At 36.5% G+C, this 19,393-nt stretch overlaps 3 protein-coding genes across 5 annotated transcripts; all 3 read right to left on the bottom strand.

Annotated features, from left to right (window-relative positions):
* Nucleotides 1-1,164: 1,164 nt before the first annotated feature.
* On the bottom strand, nucleotides 1,165-1,605 carry LOC145570713 (putative disease resistance protein At1g62630). The gene has a single exon (XM_081629867.1). The coding sequence runs from the start codon at nucleotides 1,603-1,605 to the stop codon at nucleotides 1,165-1,167; it is 441 nt and encodes a 146-aa protein (XP_081485993.1).
* Nucleotides 1,606-1,642: 37 nt separating this feature from the next.
* On the bottom strand, nucleotides 1,643-3,482 carry LOC145570712 (uncharacterized). Its single transcript, XM_081629866.1, has 4 exons — nucleotides 3,341-3,482; nucleotides 2,353-3,167; nucleotides 1,906-2,217; nucleotides 1,643-1,690 (listed from the first exon to the last, which is right to left on the bottom strand). The coding sequence occupies exons 1-4, from the start codon at nucleotides 3,480-3,482 to the stop codon at nucleotides 1,643-1,645; spliced, it is 1,317 nt and encodes a 438-aa protein (XP_081485992.1).
* A 5,558-nt stretch (nucleotides 3,483-9,040) lies between these two features.
* On the bottom strand, nucleotides 9,041-18,052 carry LOC145571754 (putative disease resistance protein At1g63350). Of its 3 annotated transcripts, XM_081630788.1 has the most exons (11): nucleotides 17,306-18,052; nucleotides 13,594-14,954; nucleotides 12,836-12,910; nucleotides 12,712-12,750; nucleotides 12,561-12,632; nucleotides 12,380-12,457; nucleotides 11,617-12,303; nucleotides 11,390-11,527; nucleotides 11,216-11,296; nucleotides 9,758-11,134; nucleotides 9,041-9,632 (listed from the first exon to the last, which is right to left on the bottom strand). In XM_081630788.1, exons 7-10 carry the CDS (start codon nucleotides 12,148-12,150, stop codon nucleotides 11,036-11,038), a joined length of 852 nt encoding a protein of 283 aa, XP_081486914.1. In that variant the 5' UTR covers nucleotides 12,151-12,303; nucleotides 12,380-12,457; nucleotides 12,561-12,632; nucleotides 12,712-12,750; nucleotides 12,836-12,910; nucleotides 13,594-14,954; nucleotides 17,306-18,052; the 3' UTR covers nucleotides 9,041-9,632; nucleotides 9,758-11,035. The 3 variants fall into 3 exon arrangements, with proteins under 3 accessions (XP_081486914.1, XP_081486912.1, XP_081486913.1); XM_081630786.1 differs by lacking the exons at nucleotides 9,041-9,632; nucleotides 9,758-11,134; nucleotides 11,216-11,296; nucleotides 11,390-11,527 and having other exon boundaries at nucleotides 12,170-12,303; nucleotides 13,594-13,852; nucleotides 14,013-14,954; XM_081630787.1 differs by lacking the exons at nucleotides 9,041-9,632; nucleotides 9,758-11,134; nucleotides 11,216-11,296; nucleotides 11,390-11,527 and having other exon boundaries at nucleotides 12,170-12,303; nucleotides 13,594-14,649; nucleotides 14,746-14,954.
* Between the last annotated feature and the right edge of the window lie 1,341 nt (nucleotides 18,053-19,393).

Here is a 19,393-nt window from a genome sequence, read left to right as displayed (position 1 = left end):
GTTAAAATAATTCAGAGTGATTGTTATCAATTATCATGTATAAGAAATCATACTTTGTTTTATTTATCATAACTAAATACAATACAGTACAATTTTTATTTTATTTTATTTTATTCCAATATTTACACCTTATTTTTGCATAGGGTTTCAGTATATGTACTCCCATATATAATTACAATCTTATTACACAAATTCCATACAAAGATTATTATAAATACAGTGAACTATAGAAAAAGAAAAAGAGATACATTAGCTACCATATTTATTTACAAAGACATACACATGCAATTATGCAAACTATTAATTTCTTGGATTTTGGTTTTTGTTACATATACAACTCGCTTCTCTTTTGCTCTAATCTTCGATGATCCTTTCACTGCATGGCAAACGTAATAGTTAAAATTCAGCATGATTGTTATTTGAATCAAATTGATCGCACCTTTTTTTGTTCCCTAATACTAGAGCAACTCCATTTAGAGTTTTCAATCTCTGTACAAAATACTGATCAACAAAAATTATAGACTATGATCTAATTAATGTGTACAGATTTTAATACTACCGAGTATATCTTTATATTTGTATTATTACCTCCGTTCCATGATAATAAACATAGTCAAAGTTAATATATATACATTCCTCAGTCAACTAATTTGACCTTAAATAACTAATCTTGTATTAAAAATACATAAACACATGCAATAACCATTTTATATGATACGGTAACATTGTCTTAGTTAACGATACAGTAAACACATGAATAGTGAAAAGTCAACATGCATCAATTATAATAGAAATTAGGAATTTCATTAACTTCATTTTTTTTTATTTTTTTTTTTTGTGGGAAATTTCATTTACTTCATAATATTTGTTTTGGTCGCCAAAAGTTGTCTAGGCTTATGTAACATTTTTATCAATAATATTAAAAAAGGATTTTATCAATGTGCCAAGAAAAGAAAAGAAAAATATAAAAACCAAGTTGAGTTAGTTTTGAAGAAAAAAGTACGTACTCGTAGTATTTTAGAAGGTAGGTTTATTACAAAATATAAAACAAAAATAAAAAAATGGAAAGTTAAAAATAGAAATGTACACAAATAAAGCATATTAAATCATGCATAGTGGAGTGCGATACCTTGATTTCATGGCTGTTTTGGAGAAAAGAAAGAATTAGTCTGTAGTCTGATCCACTAGATAATTGTTTCCATCATATGTAATTTGTTTTAATTTGGGTGCCTTCAAAATAGGTCCAAACGAGAACGACCGCATCTCTGGACATTCGTCAATTCTTAGGAATTGCAAAGATGACAACTTAAGAACTCGATCCTTAAGATCTTCTCCTGGTACTGATATTAACATCTTCAATTTGGGGCATTCAAGTAGCTTAACACTTCTAAGGGATGGAAAGATTTCATCACCAGATATAGGAGCCTTTATTCCCTCCTCTTCATTGGATCTTATGACTTCCCTTAGCAGTTTACAGTCCCATATGTATAAATTTTTCAGTTGTACAAGTGCAGTTGCTATCGAGAGGGATCCCAAACTATCAAGTTTCTCACATCCATAAATATCTAAGCGGCGCAAATTTTTAAAGCTGGAATAGTAAGTCATCTCCTTACAATTCACTTCCCACAATTGTATAATTTTATTACACTTCTTCAATCTCAAATTTTTCAGCAATGGGAATGCGCGATGTCTGCAAGTTGACATAACATATACTCAATGGTTAATTTGGAATTAAATATATAGGATAATAATAGCAGTATAAATATGTTAGAGCACAAATTAAAAGTAGTTTTTTCTGGTAAAGTAGACAAACTATACATAATTATAGACATGCATACATAAATATTTTTTTTTTTGGTGCAAATGCATACATAAATATTAAAATACGGAGTATTAATTAGGTACCTTATGATGATTGAAAAGGATATGATGTCCAGCTGGTTGATGATCATCATTAGTGGTGTTGGAACTTTTGATTAGACCTGTTAAACTTTCCAATCCCGGAAGTTCTCTTAGGATGATTTGCGTCAAACAAGGATGTGTAACAGTACTATGTGGATCTCCTTGTGCATTCATCGGTTGATGATCAGCATCATGCTCCATGAATATGTATTTCATATTATCGCAATATTCCACAAATAAATCAGCCAATTTGGGTGCCTCGAAAGGTGTAGATGAGAGAGACTGCATCTTTGGACAATATGCAACTTCCAAGAGCTGCAAATGTGGAAAGTGAATATTACTCAACTGCATTTTGGTTTCGTCTTCTTCTTGTTGTTGGATGTCATCATTAATATGTTGGAGCTCCCTCATCCCATATACATATAAATATTAAGTCTTCTCTAGTAATACCCTTATTACACCATTATATTTTCCAATTGATGACCAAGAATCGTTGTCATAGAACCTTAAAGCACGAGAGTATCCTCTTCCAATTGGCCAATAATAATATCCAAAAGATATATGAAAGTGATCGAGATTATTGAGAAATTGGAGTTGATCATCATCATCAATTGGCCAATCATTGTATGCTACTACTAACTTAAGTAGTTTGAGGAAACTCAAATTATTCAACTCAGCAATGCGGGCATAATATGAATATTCACCCTTTTTAGAATCATCATTATTATATCTCCATGGCCTTTCATAAGGACTAAGAGCGTAAAGTCCTTCCAACAGAGAGAGCTTAGACAGAACATTAGCAGTTATTCCTTTCTTATTAATCCAACAATCACTCAAATCCAACAAACGAAGATTGCAAAGATTCCCTATTGCCTCTGGTATTTCCTCCATACTCGATTTACAAAAACTAAGAACAACAAGGTTGGTCAACTCACCAATTCCTGTAATATCTCCCAACTCACATTCCTCCATGAGCAACGTTCTAAGACTCCTCTTCAATTTTCTTATGGAATTCGGCAACCCTGCCCTAAACTTCATTCCTTTCAATACTAAAACCTTTAGATTTGCCATCCCTTGAAAGAAACCATCTGAAAATCCATCACGAGGTTGGCTCCTATCTAATATTAGGATTTGAAGTTTGTCGGAGTTGAGTTCATCCAATCGAGAATGATCCGCATCTGACATCAGAGATATGGCATAGTACTTTTGGGAAGTCTCCAAGGATTGCCATCGAGAAAAGGCTTCCACCATAACCATGTCCCCTCCTGCGTTATAAATTAAAATTATTCCATTTGAATGTTTTAATTTGGATTATTATTTATTGCAATTTTGCAAAACTTAACTTGTAGTGCACCTTATAAGCCAAGGGGGAGGGGGAGTGAAAAGTTCGTATGAAATACACGGAGGGAGTATGAAATACACTTGAGCCTATACATACCTTGTTTTGCAAGAGATGTTGTAGATGCCCGAACCACATCATGAATTTTCACATGAGCTTCTCTAAAACCTCCATCTTCGTCATCTGCTAACAACAAAGATGATGATTTGAGCTCCTCCACCCATCTGTTGGCTTGCTCCATGGCTTCAATAAGATTGTCAACATTCTCAAACAATTCCAATGGGCGCGCCCCAGTTTATCTCTTTGAGAAACATTTGCGTTTCTCTAGTGGCAAAGTGGTAATAAAATCGCATAGGGATTTGTAAAGAAATGATTTTTAACTCTGAAGAATTGGTGATAGTGCTTTCCACCGAAGCAGATCACGTGGCACATAGGAGACGGAGATAGAGGGTGGACTTGACGACGTTATTCGACAATTGTCCATTTTATCATTAATCCCCATCAGTAACTCCAAAGTAATTACATGGTAAAAGTTGAAGTAACTGCGTACAGAAGTAACCATGCGACGCAGTAAAAGTTTCAAAACCCTTTGTTGACGCGTCACCGGAGCTTATCTTCATTGTTGTAATCTAATCCGATCAAAGTGGTGTTTGTGTTGTAGATCGAGCGAGCAAGTGTTGTGGTGCGATTTCCAGATCTGAGGTGGTGCCGTATGTAGATCGGTCGAGCAGGAGGTCTGGGCTTGATTGTAGAGCTGAGGTGTGCTTGATTTTAGATCTGGAGGTGGTGAATTGCAGCAATGGAAGGTTAGTTTGGATAGTTCTCGGTTTTTCCATATATGAAATCAGATAGTGTTTGTTAATTAGGGTATTAGGTTATGATGTGTTGAATGTTCTTGACCGTATAATTGGTGAAATTTTGATTTATTAAAATATATTGTGTTCTAGTAATATAATGGTTGTAATCGCAGGTGTTGATATTTTTTGTATGGTGATTTGACTGTCTTGTTCTATTTGTTGTTTATTTAAATGGTGGTGTTAATTGTGAATATGTGAATGAATGTTAGTAAATTAAGGATACTATGATTGTGTTATTTTACTATGCTTGATATTATTATTAATATTACCAGGTGAGTTTGGTGTGGAAACTGAAACTGATGTCCTTACTGAAAGGTTTATTGGTGGGGGGATTGATGATGTGGGTAGTGGAGTGAAATTGAAGGTCGGGTTAATGGAAGGGGAAGCACTTATTGAAGGGGAAGGGGACTTAGCAGGAGGTCTGGATGGAGCAGGGAATATGGATGGAGATGGTTTGGAGGAAATTTTTATTGAGGATAGTTTAGGTAACAGTTTAGGGGGCTTAACATCTGGAGATGTTATTGAGCTGGGTTCTGATTTGAATGGTGTATATCAGTCAGAGATTGGAGTAAGTTCAGACAGTGCTCGATATTTAACCCCTATGAAAACAATTCAGACGACTGAAACTGTAGTGGCAAGCAATCAAATAACAGTTCTTACTGTCATTGAGCCTCCTAGGGTTGGCATGGTTTTCAAAACTTGGCAAGATGTTGAAAGCTACTACAAGGATTATGCTGAGCAACAAGGGTTTGGAGTTTCAAGGGTTCAAGGAGTAAATTCAAAGAAAGACAAGACTAAGAGAATTGCTAGTACATGGAGGTGCGAGTGTTGGGGAAGACCCGACATGAGGGCTGTCAGGGAAGCGAAGAAGCGTGCAAAAGAAATGGAAATGACAGGACCAGGGGCAGTTGTTCTTCCTGATGTATGTGAGGATGATGAAACTGTGAAAGGAAAGAGGACTTCAAAAAAATGTCTATGCAAAGCAAAAGTATACGCCAGCCTGAATGATGAGGGTGATTGGGAATTGAAGACTGTTGAGTTAGAACACTCGGGCCACAATCCAACCCCAAGTAAGGCGAAGTTGGTCAAAGAATATCGCATGAAGCAAATGACATCTAATGTTAAGAGGAAGTTGCTGAAGTATTTTGATCAGGGAGTTTCTGTGTCTCAGTTTCATGGGTGTATGGGGACAGATGTAAATGGGATTGATAACTTGTCGTTAACTGTGAAAGATTTGCAGCATGAGGTGTATAAGGCGAAGCGGTTGAATATGGTTGGTGGGGATGCGGTGGCCATGATGGATTATTTTCAGAAAATGCAAAGTGGGAATCAGAATTTCTATTATGCTCAAAGGTTGGATGAGCACGGGCGTCTGAAGGATGTGCTATGGGTGGACGCGAGAAGCAGGGCGGCCTATGATGATTTTGGAGATGTCGTCTGTTTTGACGCCACGTACCTAACAAACGAGTATGAGTTGCCCTTTGTGAATTTCATTGGAGCTAATCATCATGGACAGTCCTTGCTGCTTGGCTGTGCGTTAGTTTCTCGTGAAGGCTGTGACACGTTTACATGGATCTTTCAGCAGTGGCTAACATGTATGAATGGCCGAGCCCCAGAAGCCATACTTACAGATCAGGCAGCTGCAATGCGAAGGCCGCTACGGGAAACCATGCCAAATACACGCCATCGGTGGTGTATTTGGCATATTCTCAGCAAGATTCCTGAAAAACTCGGCAAGTATGCTAGGTTAGTGTTTCTTTATTCATCATATTTTGATCTTTTGTGTTAATTATTTAGTCTATGAATTTCTGATGTAAATCCTTTAAGTTGATTTATTTTTTTGGATTGGTGAAGTGTTTTTTTTCATATGTCAATTATATTTGAACAAGGATTAGAGTGAGCAATTTACAGTTTGGCGGGTTTTTGTGTGTTGTAAATATTGTCATTTGCAATGTACAATTTGTGTGCACAGGTACAATGATTTCAAAAATCCTTTGAAGGCGGTGGTGTATCAAAGCTTTACTCCCGAAGAGTTCCATAGCAATTGGGCAGACTTTCTTGCTGAGTATGAGCTTCATGATGACCCCTGGCTTGAAAGCCTTCACAAAGAGAGCTACATGTGGGTCCCGGCCTACATGAAAGAATATTTTTGGGCTGGGATGAAGACCACCCAGCGGGTCGAGAGCATAAACAGGTTTTTCGATGGGTTTGTGAACAGGCACACCAAATTGCATGAGTTCCCACGTAAGTATAGCATGGCCTTGGCGAAGCGTGTTCGTGATGAGATCAGCGCTGATAGCCGTTGCTCTAAGTATGTGAGGAGGTTGGTCAGTGGTTTTAAGATTGAGAAGTTTTTCCAGAAGATTTACACAGACAAGAAATTTCTAGAGATGCAGACTGAATGTGCACGGATGTCTTACTGTTATGTTAGAAAGGAAACTGTGATATCTGAAAATGTCACTGAATATGTTTTGGAGGATAGGGTATGGATTGTGCCTCCTGGAAGCAGTAAAGAAGTGATAACTGACGGGCGGAGATTCTACACTGTAAAAATTTTTGGTGCCACAAAGGAGGTGATTTGTGACTGCCGGAAATTTGAAACACATGGCATTCTATGCAAGCATTGTATCAGAATACTAGATCAAAATTTTGTATTTGAACCCCCAAAAAAGTATATTTTGGATCGCTGGCGGAAGGACATCCCCGAGCCGATTTGCGACTCTGCTGCAATGGTTGGTGATGAAGCTGTTGCTCTGGTCATGAACAGTCTATCTAAACTCAGATCCCAAGTAGATGAAGCCTCCCGTAAGAAACGGGATCAAACTAAGGCCATCAGAACCTCACCAGGTCAAGCAGGAACCACATCGTCAGTCGGGATGCCTGATGCAGCCCAACACACTGATTCGGACGGCAATCCGCTTGATACCCCATCAGGTGTAGCTGCTAATGCTAATGTGAAGGATCCCATAATAAAGAAGAAGCGGCCAGGTAGGCCAAGAGAATCTAGGCATAAAACGTTGGCCGAGTTAGGGTACAAAATACCAAAGGCAAAAGCGAAAAAGGGCAAGGTAGGTAATCTTTTGTTGCATTTGTCTTATGTCTTCTGATAAACAGTATATGCGGTACTCAGTGGTTGGTTTTTACTTGATATATGGTGCAGGTTGTGTCACCCGATGAGCATCAAACTTCCCTTGATGAACCCCCTACCCAAAGCAAGTGCAAGCGTAAGGGACAGACTTTGACAAAGGTATATGTAGTTAAGGTGTCCATCTGTTTGTGTTTTATTAAGTTTTCACAACCTGCAGACTAACCTTGTTTTACGAACTCTATTTTAACTAAAGGCTGGACATAACAAGAAGCAGAATAAGGGGAATAGCAGTACTCAACCGATGTCTAAAAGGGGGCCCAAGGCAAAGGGTAGCAGCCACAACAAGGCAAGTGGTAGCACTACCCCTCCAGCTATAACACCCAAGAATAACACCAGGAAAAAGGCAAAGTCGACCATCCCTTCAGCTGTAAAACCCAAGGCCAACAACACAAAATCAAAGGGCAAGTCCACCATCCCTTCAGCTGCAAATCCCAAAGCTAACACAAAATCAATTGGCAAGTCCACCACCCCTTCACAACTACAATCCAAACCCAACTGCAGGCGCAATTCCAAAACCAGTGATATAGCCAACACAGTCAGGGTATGTCTTTGGCCTCCGAATATTTGATTTTTCTTTTATCTTATTTTATTATGTGGTTCCTTTACTTACATACTTTGTGAATTGTTGAGTTTTTGTAACAGGTTACCCCAGCAACTCAGACTTCTTGTGTTCAAGTTCCAGGTGGAAAGGGAAAACTACCTGTAACGTACTAAACACTTCTTTCCTCTGTTTCTACTTTCGTAGTTTGTGTGACTTATCATTGGTTTCCATGTTTGTAGGCTAAGCGTAAACGTAAACCCAATGCCCTGCTTGACAGTGTTAATTGGGTATCTGACTTGTCAGCCACATTCTAGTGATTCAGCACAGAGCATACAACTGCTTGGTGTCAGCAACACAACTGGTGTAAACATATATCAGGAGACCAATGCCAAGACCAGATCTATGTTGTTATTCGCTTTACTTGTTAGGTGTTTTTGTCATTTGGTACGTTTTCGTATGTTGCATGGCCTCTTTATTTTGCCTCATTAACTTGGCTCTTTATTTTTATTAAACTGATTGTGCACCTTGTACTTTGTGGCCATTTGCTTAAACAACTGCTTTGCTTAATGTTTTGTGCTCCCTAAGGATCTGCGTTGAATGCTTTATTAATACCTTTGGATGCTTGTTTGACAATGTATGGGTAAGGGCAACCTCTATTACTTCCGGATAAGGCCTATGGCCCATTTGTTTCACCTATATTATTCCCGGATAAGGCCTAAGGGCCCATTTGTTTCACCTATATTATTCCCGGATAAGGCCTAAGGGCCCATTTGTTTGGGTTTGCTCAAACCTCTTTGTATGCACCAATACATTCCTCAATTCCAGTATTGGTTTTCAGGTCATTCCTTCAACTTAAGAGACGCCCCAATGTTTTTCTAAATTCATTCCTTGTGCATTTGCGTATGCAACGTTTTCCCACGTTTCATTCCATGGGTGTTATGTGTATTTGATAGGCTTCATCAACGACATTTACATGTCTCTGTTTTTAAGTTAACCTATTTGTGCCCCCCCCCCCCCAAAGTACAAAGTCCCCGTCCCAATCAGGATCGTTTTCTTGATGTATGTCCCTATATTACCAAATACCTGTGCTAATTCTCACTTTAATACATGACTTATTACTTATGATTTTCCTTGTTAGTTTCTGGGTGTGGTTCGAGTTTGTGGATTCCCTTTTTGTTCACTACACCTATTAGGTCGCTGTGCAATTATTTAGGGTCTAAACAATTGAGGTTTAATTATTGGCACACACGACATTTCACAAACATAACACAACACATTCATTTCTTCATACTTATATTACATACCTAAGCGGTCAACAATTGAACTTCACGTACTAGGCCTACTTTGCCTCTCCTACACATAAATCATACTTATATTACACCTTAATTAGAGACTGCAGACCCTCTACGCTACTATAAATCATACAAAAGGCATCTGAAGCACAGGTAGCAGAGGGTGAAATCTAAATTGTACATTACAGAGCAAACAACTTAAAGGACAAAAAACATCCTCCTTGTCACCGAATTAACGAAACACTAATCTTTGTAATGACTATGACAAGGCCAAAAGTAAACCTCCATTGGTGCTCTAGCAGTTGGTGAGAACGAAGACCTCATCATCGTTCTTCACATTAGCCCCTTGTACGGTGTGGTATGGACTGAGCAACTTGTCCTCATGCATCATCACTATGTCATTTGGATCAACGCCCATCTCGTCACCCCACATCTGAAATAGCTTCCTGAAATGACAGTTGACCCGAACATGGAACATCATTCTCACTGGACGGGTACGAACGTCCCTGAGCCAGAACTGCTTGATCCTTGCATCCATGTTGAAGTCCGGATTCTGGATTGTAAAAAGTTTCATTTGAATTAGAACATATTCTTGTGCAAAAGGTGGGAAACACACGGATATATAACATATACGAAACTGACTTAATCAAAAATATTATAAATTCGTTTAATTTTTACCTGAGGCCGAACAAAAAGAACTTCACCATCGCGAATTCCAACCTGTGCTGGGGTGTGCGAGTTGAGAACCATGCCGTTGGCGTGTCGAAGTGTGAAATCGCTAGGGAGGCGGTCCACCTTCTCAGCGTAATCGTAGTACACCCTTTGGAAAGTTTGGCTGACCTTCATGCGGTACTCTATCCCAGGATCATTTGCTTTCATGCACTTGACTGTCACCGTTATACTAGGAACCAAGACAGGTGGTGGGTGGTTCAACACAACGGGTTGCGCCACATGTGCAGCGCCATCTCCAACACCAACTGGCGCTTGACCATGTAGCGTCACATTTCCTGGCCCACCAGCTGCCGGTGCATCGGCTGCAGCTTCTGGTTGCTGGCCTCCTCCGTTGTCATGTTGTTGTTGGCCTCCTCCATGAGCAACTAGGACAACGTCAGGTTCAACGTTATCAGATGCCACCATATCTGCAACCGTAGGTGGTGCATCATGGTTTCCAGAGCCAGGAAGTGACTCACCTGGCTTAGCATTCCAAGCAGCTCGTTTCCCCTTTTGCAATCTAGTTCACCATGGGTTTGAAGCACTAATGTAATTCACTAAGATATACAGTGTCCTGTACCACCCATTGGTGCCACACCACCATTGGCTAATCTAGATCAGTTATGGCCTCAAACTCAATGGGTGCTTTAATCCCAAGTGGGCCTGTTATGTGTATTTGTAATTCTATGTTTGGGCCAAATTAATTAAGCTGCCAGCCTGTTATGTATATTCAGTCAATGTTTATTTGAAACTCAGCTTTGGGCCACTTATTTTATGGGCCAGCCTAGTTAGTCCATGAGTTGTTTAAATTAAGTTGGACCAATTACCATAAGTGTATGTGTATTTGTATTTATTTAGGCGTTTTCATCCAAATATAATTACTTCATGCGAAAGTGTATGAAATCATAGTATTATCAAATCAAGTGCATATATTTCCCTGAACAACCCAGAATACAACAGCCATCTACCTCTATTAAAGCTTACATGGAAAGTGAATAAACAATACGTAGAGTACGGCAGCTCAAACATAACTGATTAAATAACACATAAAGACTTGGGAAAATTTGGCAAGAATTATTTTCGGACTGGCCGGCCACTAACCAAGTTCAAGTAAAGTCCCGTATTACACAATACATGCAGAAAATTTAATACACTCAACACAAACATACAGAACATCAAACAAAACTGTGAAAAAAATAGTTTAGTGGAGTGAAAGTTAACAAATTTAGGGGACAAGAGTAATACTCATGGGGATATGGATTTCATCTGCGTAGAACCCTTACAAGCAGCCGTTCTACCCCTCCTCTTCCGATACATAAATCCTACTCCTGGTTGTGGCAATTCCTATACAAAATCATATATGAAGTGTCAACTACAAAAATTTGCAGCAGTAACACCATATGCAAAACCAAGAGGAATCCTTACCTTAACTAACACACGTTGGTCAGGTCCTTCAGTATCCCTCGCATCTCTAGGATGCTTTTCACCGTAGGCAACATCCAACACCTAATACATGTACACCAATTACCAAATTTCAAATCACATACGGTGATAAATACAACAAGGATTTATTTCAAATGAATACACACAAACAATTACCCCTAATTTTCCAAAGTCCCCAGAACATAACTTATCACACTTAGCTGCCTTCCCAATCTCTTGCATGTTCCATACCTTAATTCTAGGAAAGGCATCCCAATCAACCGGATCCCTATCCAACCGATCCAAATAAAAAATCTGACACACCACAAAGTCTTTAGTGAGAAAATATACAAATAATTAAATGACTTGAAACAGGAAAGCCACTAAAGAGTTGAAAAACATACAACAGCAAAGATTGCACATCCACCACATCCACCAGCTACGCCAGTTGCGTAGAACCGTCGCGCAAAACTAGTCACACTATCCATGAATTTGGACAACACCAACCCACACCAGTCATACTCAGCCGCATCCATTGCACAACTTATTGCAGGAAGAAGATCAGCCGCAAGCCTGGGACTCTGCGTTGGGCAGAGCACCATCTCCAGCGCCACTATCAAAAACAATGTCTTGAAATCCTCCTCCTCATCTTCCCCAAAATATCGCTCTAAGCGATCCATCATCTCCCCGGTAACTGGTATCCCTACAAATGTGTACACTCGCCCACTAGGTTTGCTAGACTTGGACTCCCAAGATTTTCCATAGGTCAATAGAATGTTCTGCACTTTCTCCCGACACTCTTCAGTCATAGTTTTTGAGGACGGCACAGCTCTTGAACCATTAGGAATGCCTAACACCCACCGCACTTGGTTTTTGGACAACTTAAACTCCCTACCAGAAGTGACCAGCTTCTGGCTTATCGGGTCTATCCGGGTCATCAGTCAGTAAGACAGCAGTCTTGGTAAATGCATGTCAAACGCTAGATGGAGCAGCCCACCAAAACCCATTTCAACTACCCAGCGTTTCCTACGGTCATCGAACTTCTGGCATATGCGGCCAAAAGATTCGATTCTGCATTTCATATTTGGGGGCTGCCACCATATACACATCAAATTCCACAGTACTAGTGAATATATGTACAACACATGAAGCTCACTTTTCACTTACCCTGCTACAACAATTGCTTCGCCACGCAATCACCTCCGATCTGGCTTTCACGCATCCGCCAAAGCTTATGTTGTCATCCTGCAAAGTTGATAATACAGGAAAAATACATGACCTTTATTGTTCTACCGACATATAAATCAAAGATTCATAACAATAACTTATAAGAAATTACAGTACAGACCTTAAAGAGATTGGGGTACAGGGTGATTGTCTTCTGCTGCATAGACTTTTGGACAGACACCCCCCCGGAGTCCTACAATAACAGATAACAGAGTCAAGTTCACAGGATATACAGTAAAAACAGGCAGCGCACAAAACAAAACCATTCATACCTTGTCATTCTTCATGTCCGCCACCTCACCACCACCATCCTAACCAAGAAAGGACCATAAACATGAATCAGATTCCCCCAAAAAACAAGAGAGCTCAAATAAAAGGGAGAACCCATATGCTCACCACAGAATCATCACATGCACTACGCTTTCGCTTAACAGGGTACCTTTCTAAGGACATCGAAATAATTTATGGATCCTGCACACGGATTAAAAAACATGTGGAAGATTATTCAGAGCTCTATGATACACAATTGACAATTACATAATACTAACTAATTGCCTACGTTCATATCAACACTTTACTTTAAAGCACTAATAACACCCGACTACCAGTCATGTGTTCATGCTCAAATCACAACCATTAATAATCAACTAACACCAATTACACTGAAATAACTGCCAACTGAACTCAATTCCTACACCAGGTAACTACCTATTAAAATGGGTTCATTCTCAAATCACAACCATTAATACTCCAACACCAATTAAACTGAAATACCTACCAAAGAAACTCAATTCAACACCAGAGACAAACCGATTCAATTAAGGAATATACCTAAATGCATAATCCCAAACAAAGCACATTGCCTAATTCCAAATAACCCACATTGCATAATTACACGAAAACTATTTTAATCAACAAACAGGGTTCAATGCAGGTTCGAAACCAAAATCATCACCTGAATCGGCAATACATCAACAGAATCATTCAATTATACACTATTCCGTCACAATTTTAAACTACAACCCAAATCAACACAACCCTATTGCACAATTACCCTAAATCAGCTACAGTACTACTTTTTTTTCATTTTACATCAACATACCGCATACATCAAAGACTGAATAATAAAAACGCACTTAAGAAATCGAACAAACCTGAATTCACCTGGGCAAGAACACGATGCGACCTGGATTTACCGGCCGAATAAACGCATCCACATCTGCGTCCCTTCCGCCGTAAACGTCCACAGATCCCAGTTTACAACAAATAGCGCCGCTTTCATACAACTGCAGATATCCGAGGTTGATTTCTCCAAAACTCCGCCTCCAGCATTCGCCGTCGACTGTTTCTTAAGGGTCTGGAGTACCCAGATTCAGTTCTGCAGGGAGACTCATCGCTTCTCAGAGGGGTTTGCTTCAAAAAAATTACAAACCACAGAAATAAATTCAAATAGATACGTGTCAGGGTAAAAAATTAAGAAGCTACTTAGAAACTGTTACAGGGTAAAAAATTAAGAAGCTGATTAGAAACTGTTATTGTGGCTTGAAAAAAAATTAAAACATAAAGCACTAACGTTCGTCAAATTCGAGGAATTCCCAAACTAACGGCTGTATACACGTAAGAGCTTGCAGCCAAGGGTAAAAGTCAGTTATACCCTGGAAATCCATGCAAATTGGACGAAATTACCCTCAAGATAAACACACCACGTTTCTCAAAGAGAGAAACTTGGAATTACCCAATTCCAATCCGATGCCATACCTCATCATATCTTCGACTGGTATACTTGCACCAAAAGAAAACAAACAAGCAAACAAGAAGAACCTCTTTTTCTTTTCATCTTCCATAAGCTTGTAACTTGTTTCCAAAATTGAGTAGGCTTGACGATGTACGCTCCCAATTTTGGTTAGACTATTTGACATAGGTTTTTCCAATTCAGTTGCAAAGCTTTTCCATGCTTCTAATTCCTTTTTCTTTAGAGCATCGGCTACTGCCACAATTGAAAGAGGTAGTCCTCCACACCTCTTCAACAGTCTCTCCTCCAAGTCCTCGTGTTGTTCTTTCCAACCATCTTCGGTCGTGGCTTTTGCTCCAATTCGCGCTCTGAAAAGTTGCTTTGCTTCATAATTAATCAATGGCTTTACTTCAAGTATATTATCCCTAGATACTTCCATAGCGTCACACACAGGCTTCTCCCTACTTGTCACCAAAAGCTTGCAACAAAAATCGTTTGACTTGTCATTAGGTTTTGGGATCCCCACTTTACCCAATTCAAGTTTCGACCAAACATTGTCTAATATAATGAGTACCTTACTCTTTGTCTTCAATTCAGTAAGCAGTCTTCTTGCCCTTTCCTCTACACTATGGAAATCACCCAGGTTCAACCCAATATTCTCTGCAATCCGATCTTGAATGCCTTCCAGATTGGGGGCTTCAGAAATCTCGACCATTATTATTTCTTCAAACATAGTTGTCATATCATTGTGGTTGGAAATTTCTTTTACCAACGTTGTTTTACCTGTGCCGCATATATATATATATATATATATATATATATATATATATATATATATATATATATATATATATAATCTCAACATTAGTCCTAACTTAGGTACTAACTGCTAAGTACTTATAATTAAACTGTAAACAAGCAATATAGGCTAGCTTGTGAAAATTTAAAGCATTACTTGGGCCCTGTTCTTTTGAGCTTCTGGGCAGAGCAGAGCAGAGCAGAGCAGATTTCAGCAGAGCAGAGCAAAGCAGAGCAGAGCAGAGCAGATTTCAGCAAAGCAGAGCAGAGCAGAGCAGATTGAAGCAGAGCAAAGCAGAGCCGAGCAAAGCAGAGCAGAGCAGATTTCATTATTATTATTATTATTATTATTATTATTATTATTATTATTATTATTATTATTATTATTATTATTATTATTTTTTATTATTACTATCATTTTTATTATTATTATTACTAATATTGTTATTATTACTATTATTATTATTATTATTATTATTATTATTATTATTACTATTATTATTATTACTATTACTATTATTACTATTACTACTACTACTACTATTATTACTATTATTATTATTACTATTATTACTATTATTATTACTACTACTACTACTACTATTATTATTATTATTACTATTATTATTTCATTATTATTACTATTATTATTTCATTATTATTACTATTATTATTATTGTTATTAAATACTAATACTAATACTATAATAATAATTGTAATGCTTTATTATTGTTATTAAATATTAAATATTATTATTAATAATAATAATATTAATATTATTTATATTATTATTATTAATTATATTATAGTTACATATTGATTATATTATTATTAATATTATTATTATTAATATTATTATTATTAAATATTAATTATATTATTATTAAATATTAATTATTATTATTATTAAATATTAATTTTTATTATTATTAAATATTAATTATATTATTATTATTAAATATTAATTATATACTTCGTATTATTATTAATAATATTAATTATTATTAATAAATATTATTTATTTATTTATTATTATTAAATATTAATTATTATTATCATTAAGTATTAATTATTTATTATTATTTTTATTAAATATACATTATTATTATAATAATTCAATATTAGGTATTAATTTTAAGCAGAGCAGAGCAGAGCAGAACAGAGCAGGGCAGGGCAGAGCAGAGAAGAGCAGATTGAAGCAGAGCAAAGCAAAGCAGAGCAAATTTCAGCAGAGCAAAGCAGAGCAGAGCAAATTTCAGCAGAGCAAAGCAGAGCAGAGCAGCTCTAAAGAACGGGGCCTTGATATGTTCTTGATCTTGGTATAAATAAGTTCGACTTGAAGAGTTCTTTAGCAAGTTAGATATATAGTCTATATAGATATACACTCACTCTGTATAGTACTCCCTCCGTTTTTAAATATTCACTCTACTTTCCTTTTGCGGCCGTTTTTAAATACTCGCTCCACTTTCCTTTATTTGAAAAACTTTTATACTCCCTCCGTTTTTTTTTTATCACTTGGGATTGCACGGAGTTTTAGAAAAGTAATATAATATTGTGAATGGGTGAATAAATTATTATGGTAAAAGTAATGTGGGAACATGAAAGTGAAAGTATGTGAGAGAGAGTAGTAGGGACCATGAGAGAGAAATGATAAATTAATTTGAGTGGGGTTTAAAGTAAGAGATAGAAATAATAAATTATAGTTTAAAGTTACTATATATAGAAATGATGCAAATAAAAAATAAAAAAAAAACCATAAATGACAAGTGATGCAAATAAAAAATAAAAAAAACGGAGGGAGTAATATTTAATTCATTTCTTTCGACTAGTGGGACCTAATTTTATTACTTTTAGATTCTCTCTCCTGCATTTTACCTTCCACTTACCCCTACTACCTCAATATTTTACTACTTTCTCCAAAAGCTCCTAAAACTCCGCGTATGGAAAAATGGAGCAAGTATTTAAAGACGGAGGAAATATAATAGAAGTATATATATTTGACATACATGCAAGGTATATCTTAGTATATTACCTTTCACCAGGCCATTATCGTTTGATATACATGCAAGGCATATCTCTTTGACAGTCGATTAAATTAGACAAGTTAAATATATTATATTTTATAATAAGATTAATTGTTTATATCATGGTGCTTAATAGCTGATGGTAGCTTTAGGAAACTTAGGGTCTATGCAAGTGTATGTTGAATGTTTAGAGTAACATTTGCTAAAACGGATTCTATGTGTGTGTGTGCGCGAGCGCACTAGAACCATGCATGCGGTTAGCTAGAATATAATAAAAAGTAGCGTATATATATATGCAAGTATTGAATTTACCTATGGCTCCCATGCCAAATATGCCAACTGCATTAACATCATCATCTCGTAACTTTTTGAGTATGTCCTCCATAAGCTCAACTCTCGAACGCAAGCTCTTGAGGAATTCATTAGGGATGGATTTCAAATCCGATCTACTTACAGGTTCCGTGAAATTTGTTGGTATGTGATTCATTATATCATCAATTTCATCAGCCTTAGATTTAGCCTCTTTGCTCATGTTATAGCGTCGACACAAACTGCAACGAGAATGACGAAAGCAGCTGACCTTGTCTCTGCTTTTTCTCTCCTCCACATCCGTCAGCTTCTTCGTCAATTTCTCAACTTCCTCCATGGCTCGCTTTACCTTTTCGAGCCATCCTTTAGCTCCTTGTGTAAGAACTCCCAAGTTATCCTCTTCGCGCTCAACCTTGCAATCAATCTCATATTTTTTTTTCTTTAGATCATTGTACTTTTCTTGGACAAGCTTTAGGTTTTCTTTGTAGTATTTAATGTTAGAATAGCATTCTTTTATCTTGTCCAAGATGATGGGTTTGCAAGTCTCACTAGCTGCATTCCCAACTTCTTTTGCCAAGCACAACCAATCCATTTCCCCTTCTAAATGGAAACCTAAGAAGAAGAAATTTAATTTGGATTCATCAAATAACAAAGGAATTAAAAATATTAACTGGTGATCGAGAAGTAAACCGATTAAATAATCGGCTAAACAATCAGAAATCTCTTAGTTAATACAATAGAATGCTTTTGTTTATGTATTTAGCGGTATGAATTATATGATGTTTAATTTGGCAAAATCCACACATTTATAGACATATGAAATGTTTAAATATTACTCCTTACACTTTGAATATTATAAGTCCAAACTTTGGTAACTTTATTTTTATATCTTGGCATCAGTTCTTACTTTGGTTTCAAGGTTATTTTTCTAATCAGATGCTATAACAGTCTCATCATGAACAACATTTCTTACAACAGGAAATATGGTATTGATGAGATCACAAGCAAATGTTTTTGCTTTTTTTGTACAGATAACGACATATACAAAACAAAGAATATCTTTTCAAGGGTTAAACATTCTACTACAAATTCATTAATCATCATATGCAACTTTAAAACTTTTTATATCTCGTAAATAATACCCCAAAATTGCATGTAACAATTAATGAAAGTACTATTATCTTCAAATGAATGTTTACATTAAAGTGTCCTTAATTAATATTCACCTTTAGAATTGAAAATACTTTCTAATCACTTAGCTTTATAATTATCATTTAATACAAGTAAAACCAATTATATCAAACTTAGACCAAATTTAGTTCATCTTAAATTATTTCTAGAAAATTATAGTTGAATTTGTTCAAATGATGGTTAATGAGTTCATAAAAGCTCAAATAACATAAATTCATTGAACAAAAAAAAATATTGAAAATTAGTTGAGAGCTAATAGGTTACCCAAAGTCGATAAATTTACACCACTCCTCTTTCCCCATTATTATAGTAATACCACTCTTTTCTTTGTTTCTCCCTCCAATTTTTAAATAAGTGCATCACTTCATTAAATAAAAATATTCTTACACAAATTATCTTCCTACATTCCAAAAAGTCAATAGAAATGAAAAGGTATGTGTATTTAATATAAGTTTGGAAGTTGCAAAGTTTAATTTGTACTATTGGATCAACTTTAACTTACCCTATTACATAATTATTATTATTATTACTATTATTAAAAAAAAATAGTAATTCAATATTGTTAATATTTGATACGTTGGTTATTATATTTTTTTTGTGCCGTTTAGCTCTTAAGGACGTATTCAGCAGTAGTTTTTTAATACTCCCTCCGTCCCCAAAACTTTAACCCTTTTGGCCTAATTTTAGTCCCAAAATAATCGACTTATTTGCATTAAAATACCCACCAATTTACAATAATATTTGTGCAAAATTAGCTTCCCCATATAAAATTTTGTTTTTTCATGTATTTTTAATACTTTATCTCTCTACTTTTTTACAAACCCCATGTAAATTTATCTTTCCAATATGTTTTTATTTCTTTTTATTTAAGTTTCTTAATAACCGCAAAATCAACCCAAA

This window comes from Chenopodium album, chromosome 12 (genome assembly GCF_948465745.1).
Source record: "Chenopodium album chromosome 12, dcCheAlbu1.1, whole genome shotgun sequence".
Taxonomy (NCBI): domain Eukaryota; kingdom Viridiplantae; phylum Streptophyta; class Magnoliopsida; order Caryophyllales; family Amaranthaceae; genus Chenopodium; species Chenopodium album.
This window is presented reverse-complemented; position numbering and strand designations above follow the sequence as displayed.

Coding starts and splice junctions, on each gene's coding strand:
- LOC145570713 (XM_081629867.1), bottom strand. CDS start 1,605: ATGACTTACTATTCCAGCTTTAAAAATTTGCGCCGCTTAGATATTTAT.
- LOC145570712 (XM_081629866.1), bottom strand. CDS start 3,482: ATGGAGCAAGCCAACAGATGGGTGGAGGAGCTCAAATCATCATCTTTG. Junction 3,168..3,340: donor AACATCTCTTGCAAAACAAG/GTATGTATAGGC, acceptor TTTATAACGCAG/GAGGGGACATGGTTATGGTG. Junction 2,218..2,352: donor AATATAATGGTGTAATAAGG/GTATTACTAGAG, acceptor CCACATTTGCAG/CTCTTGGAAGTTGCATATTG.
- LOC145571754 (XM_081630786.1), bottom strand. CDS start 17,894: ATGGATTGGTTGTGCTTGGCAAAAGAAGTTGGGAATGCAGCTAGTGAG. Junction 14,955..17,305: donor ATTTGGCATGGGAGCCATAG/GTAAATTCAATA, acceptor TATGCGGCACAG/GTAAAACAACGTTGGTAAAA.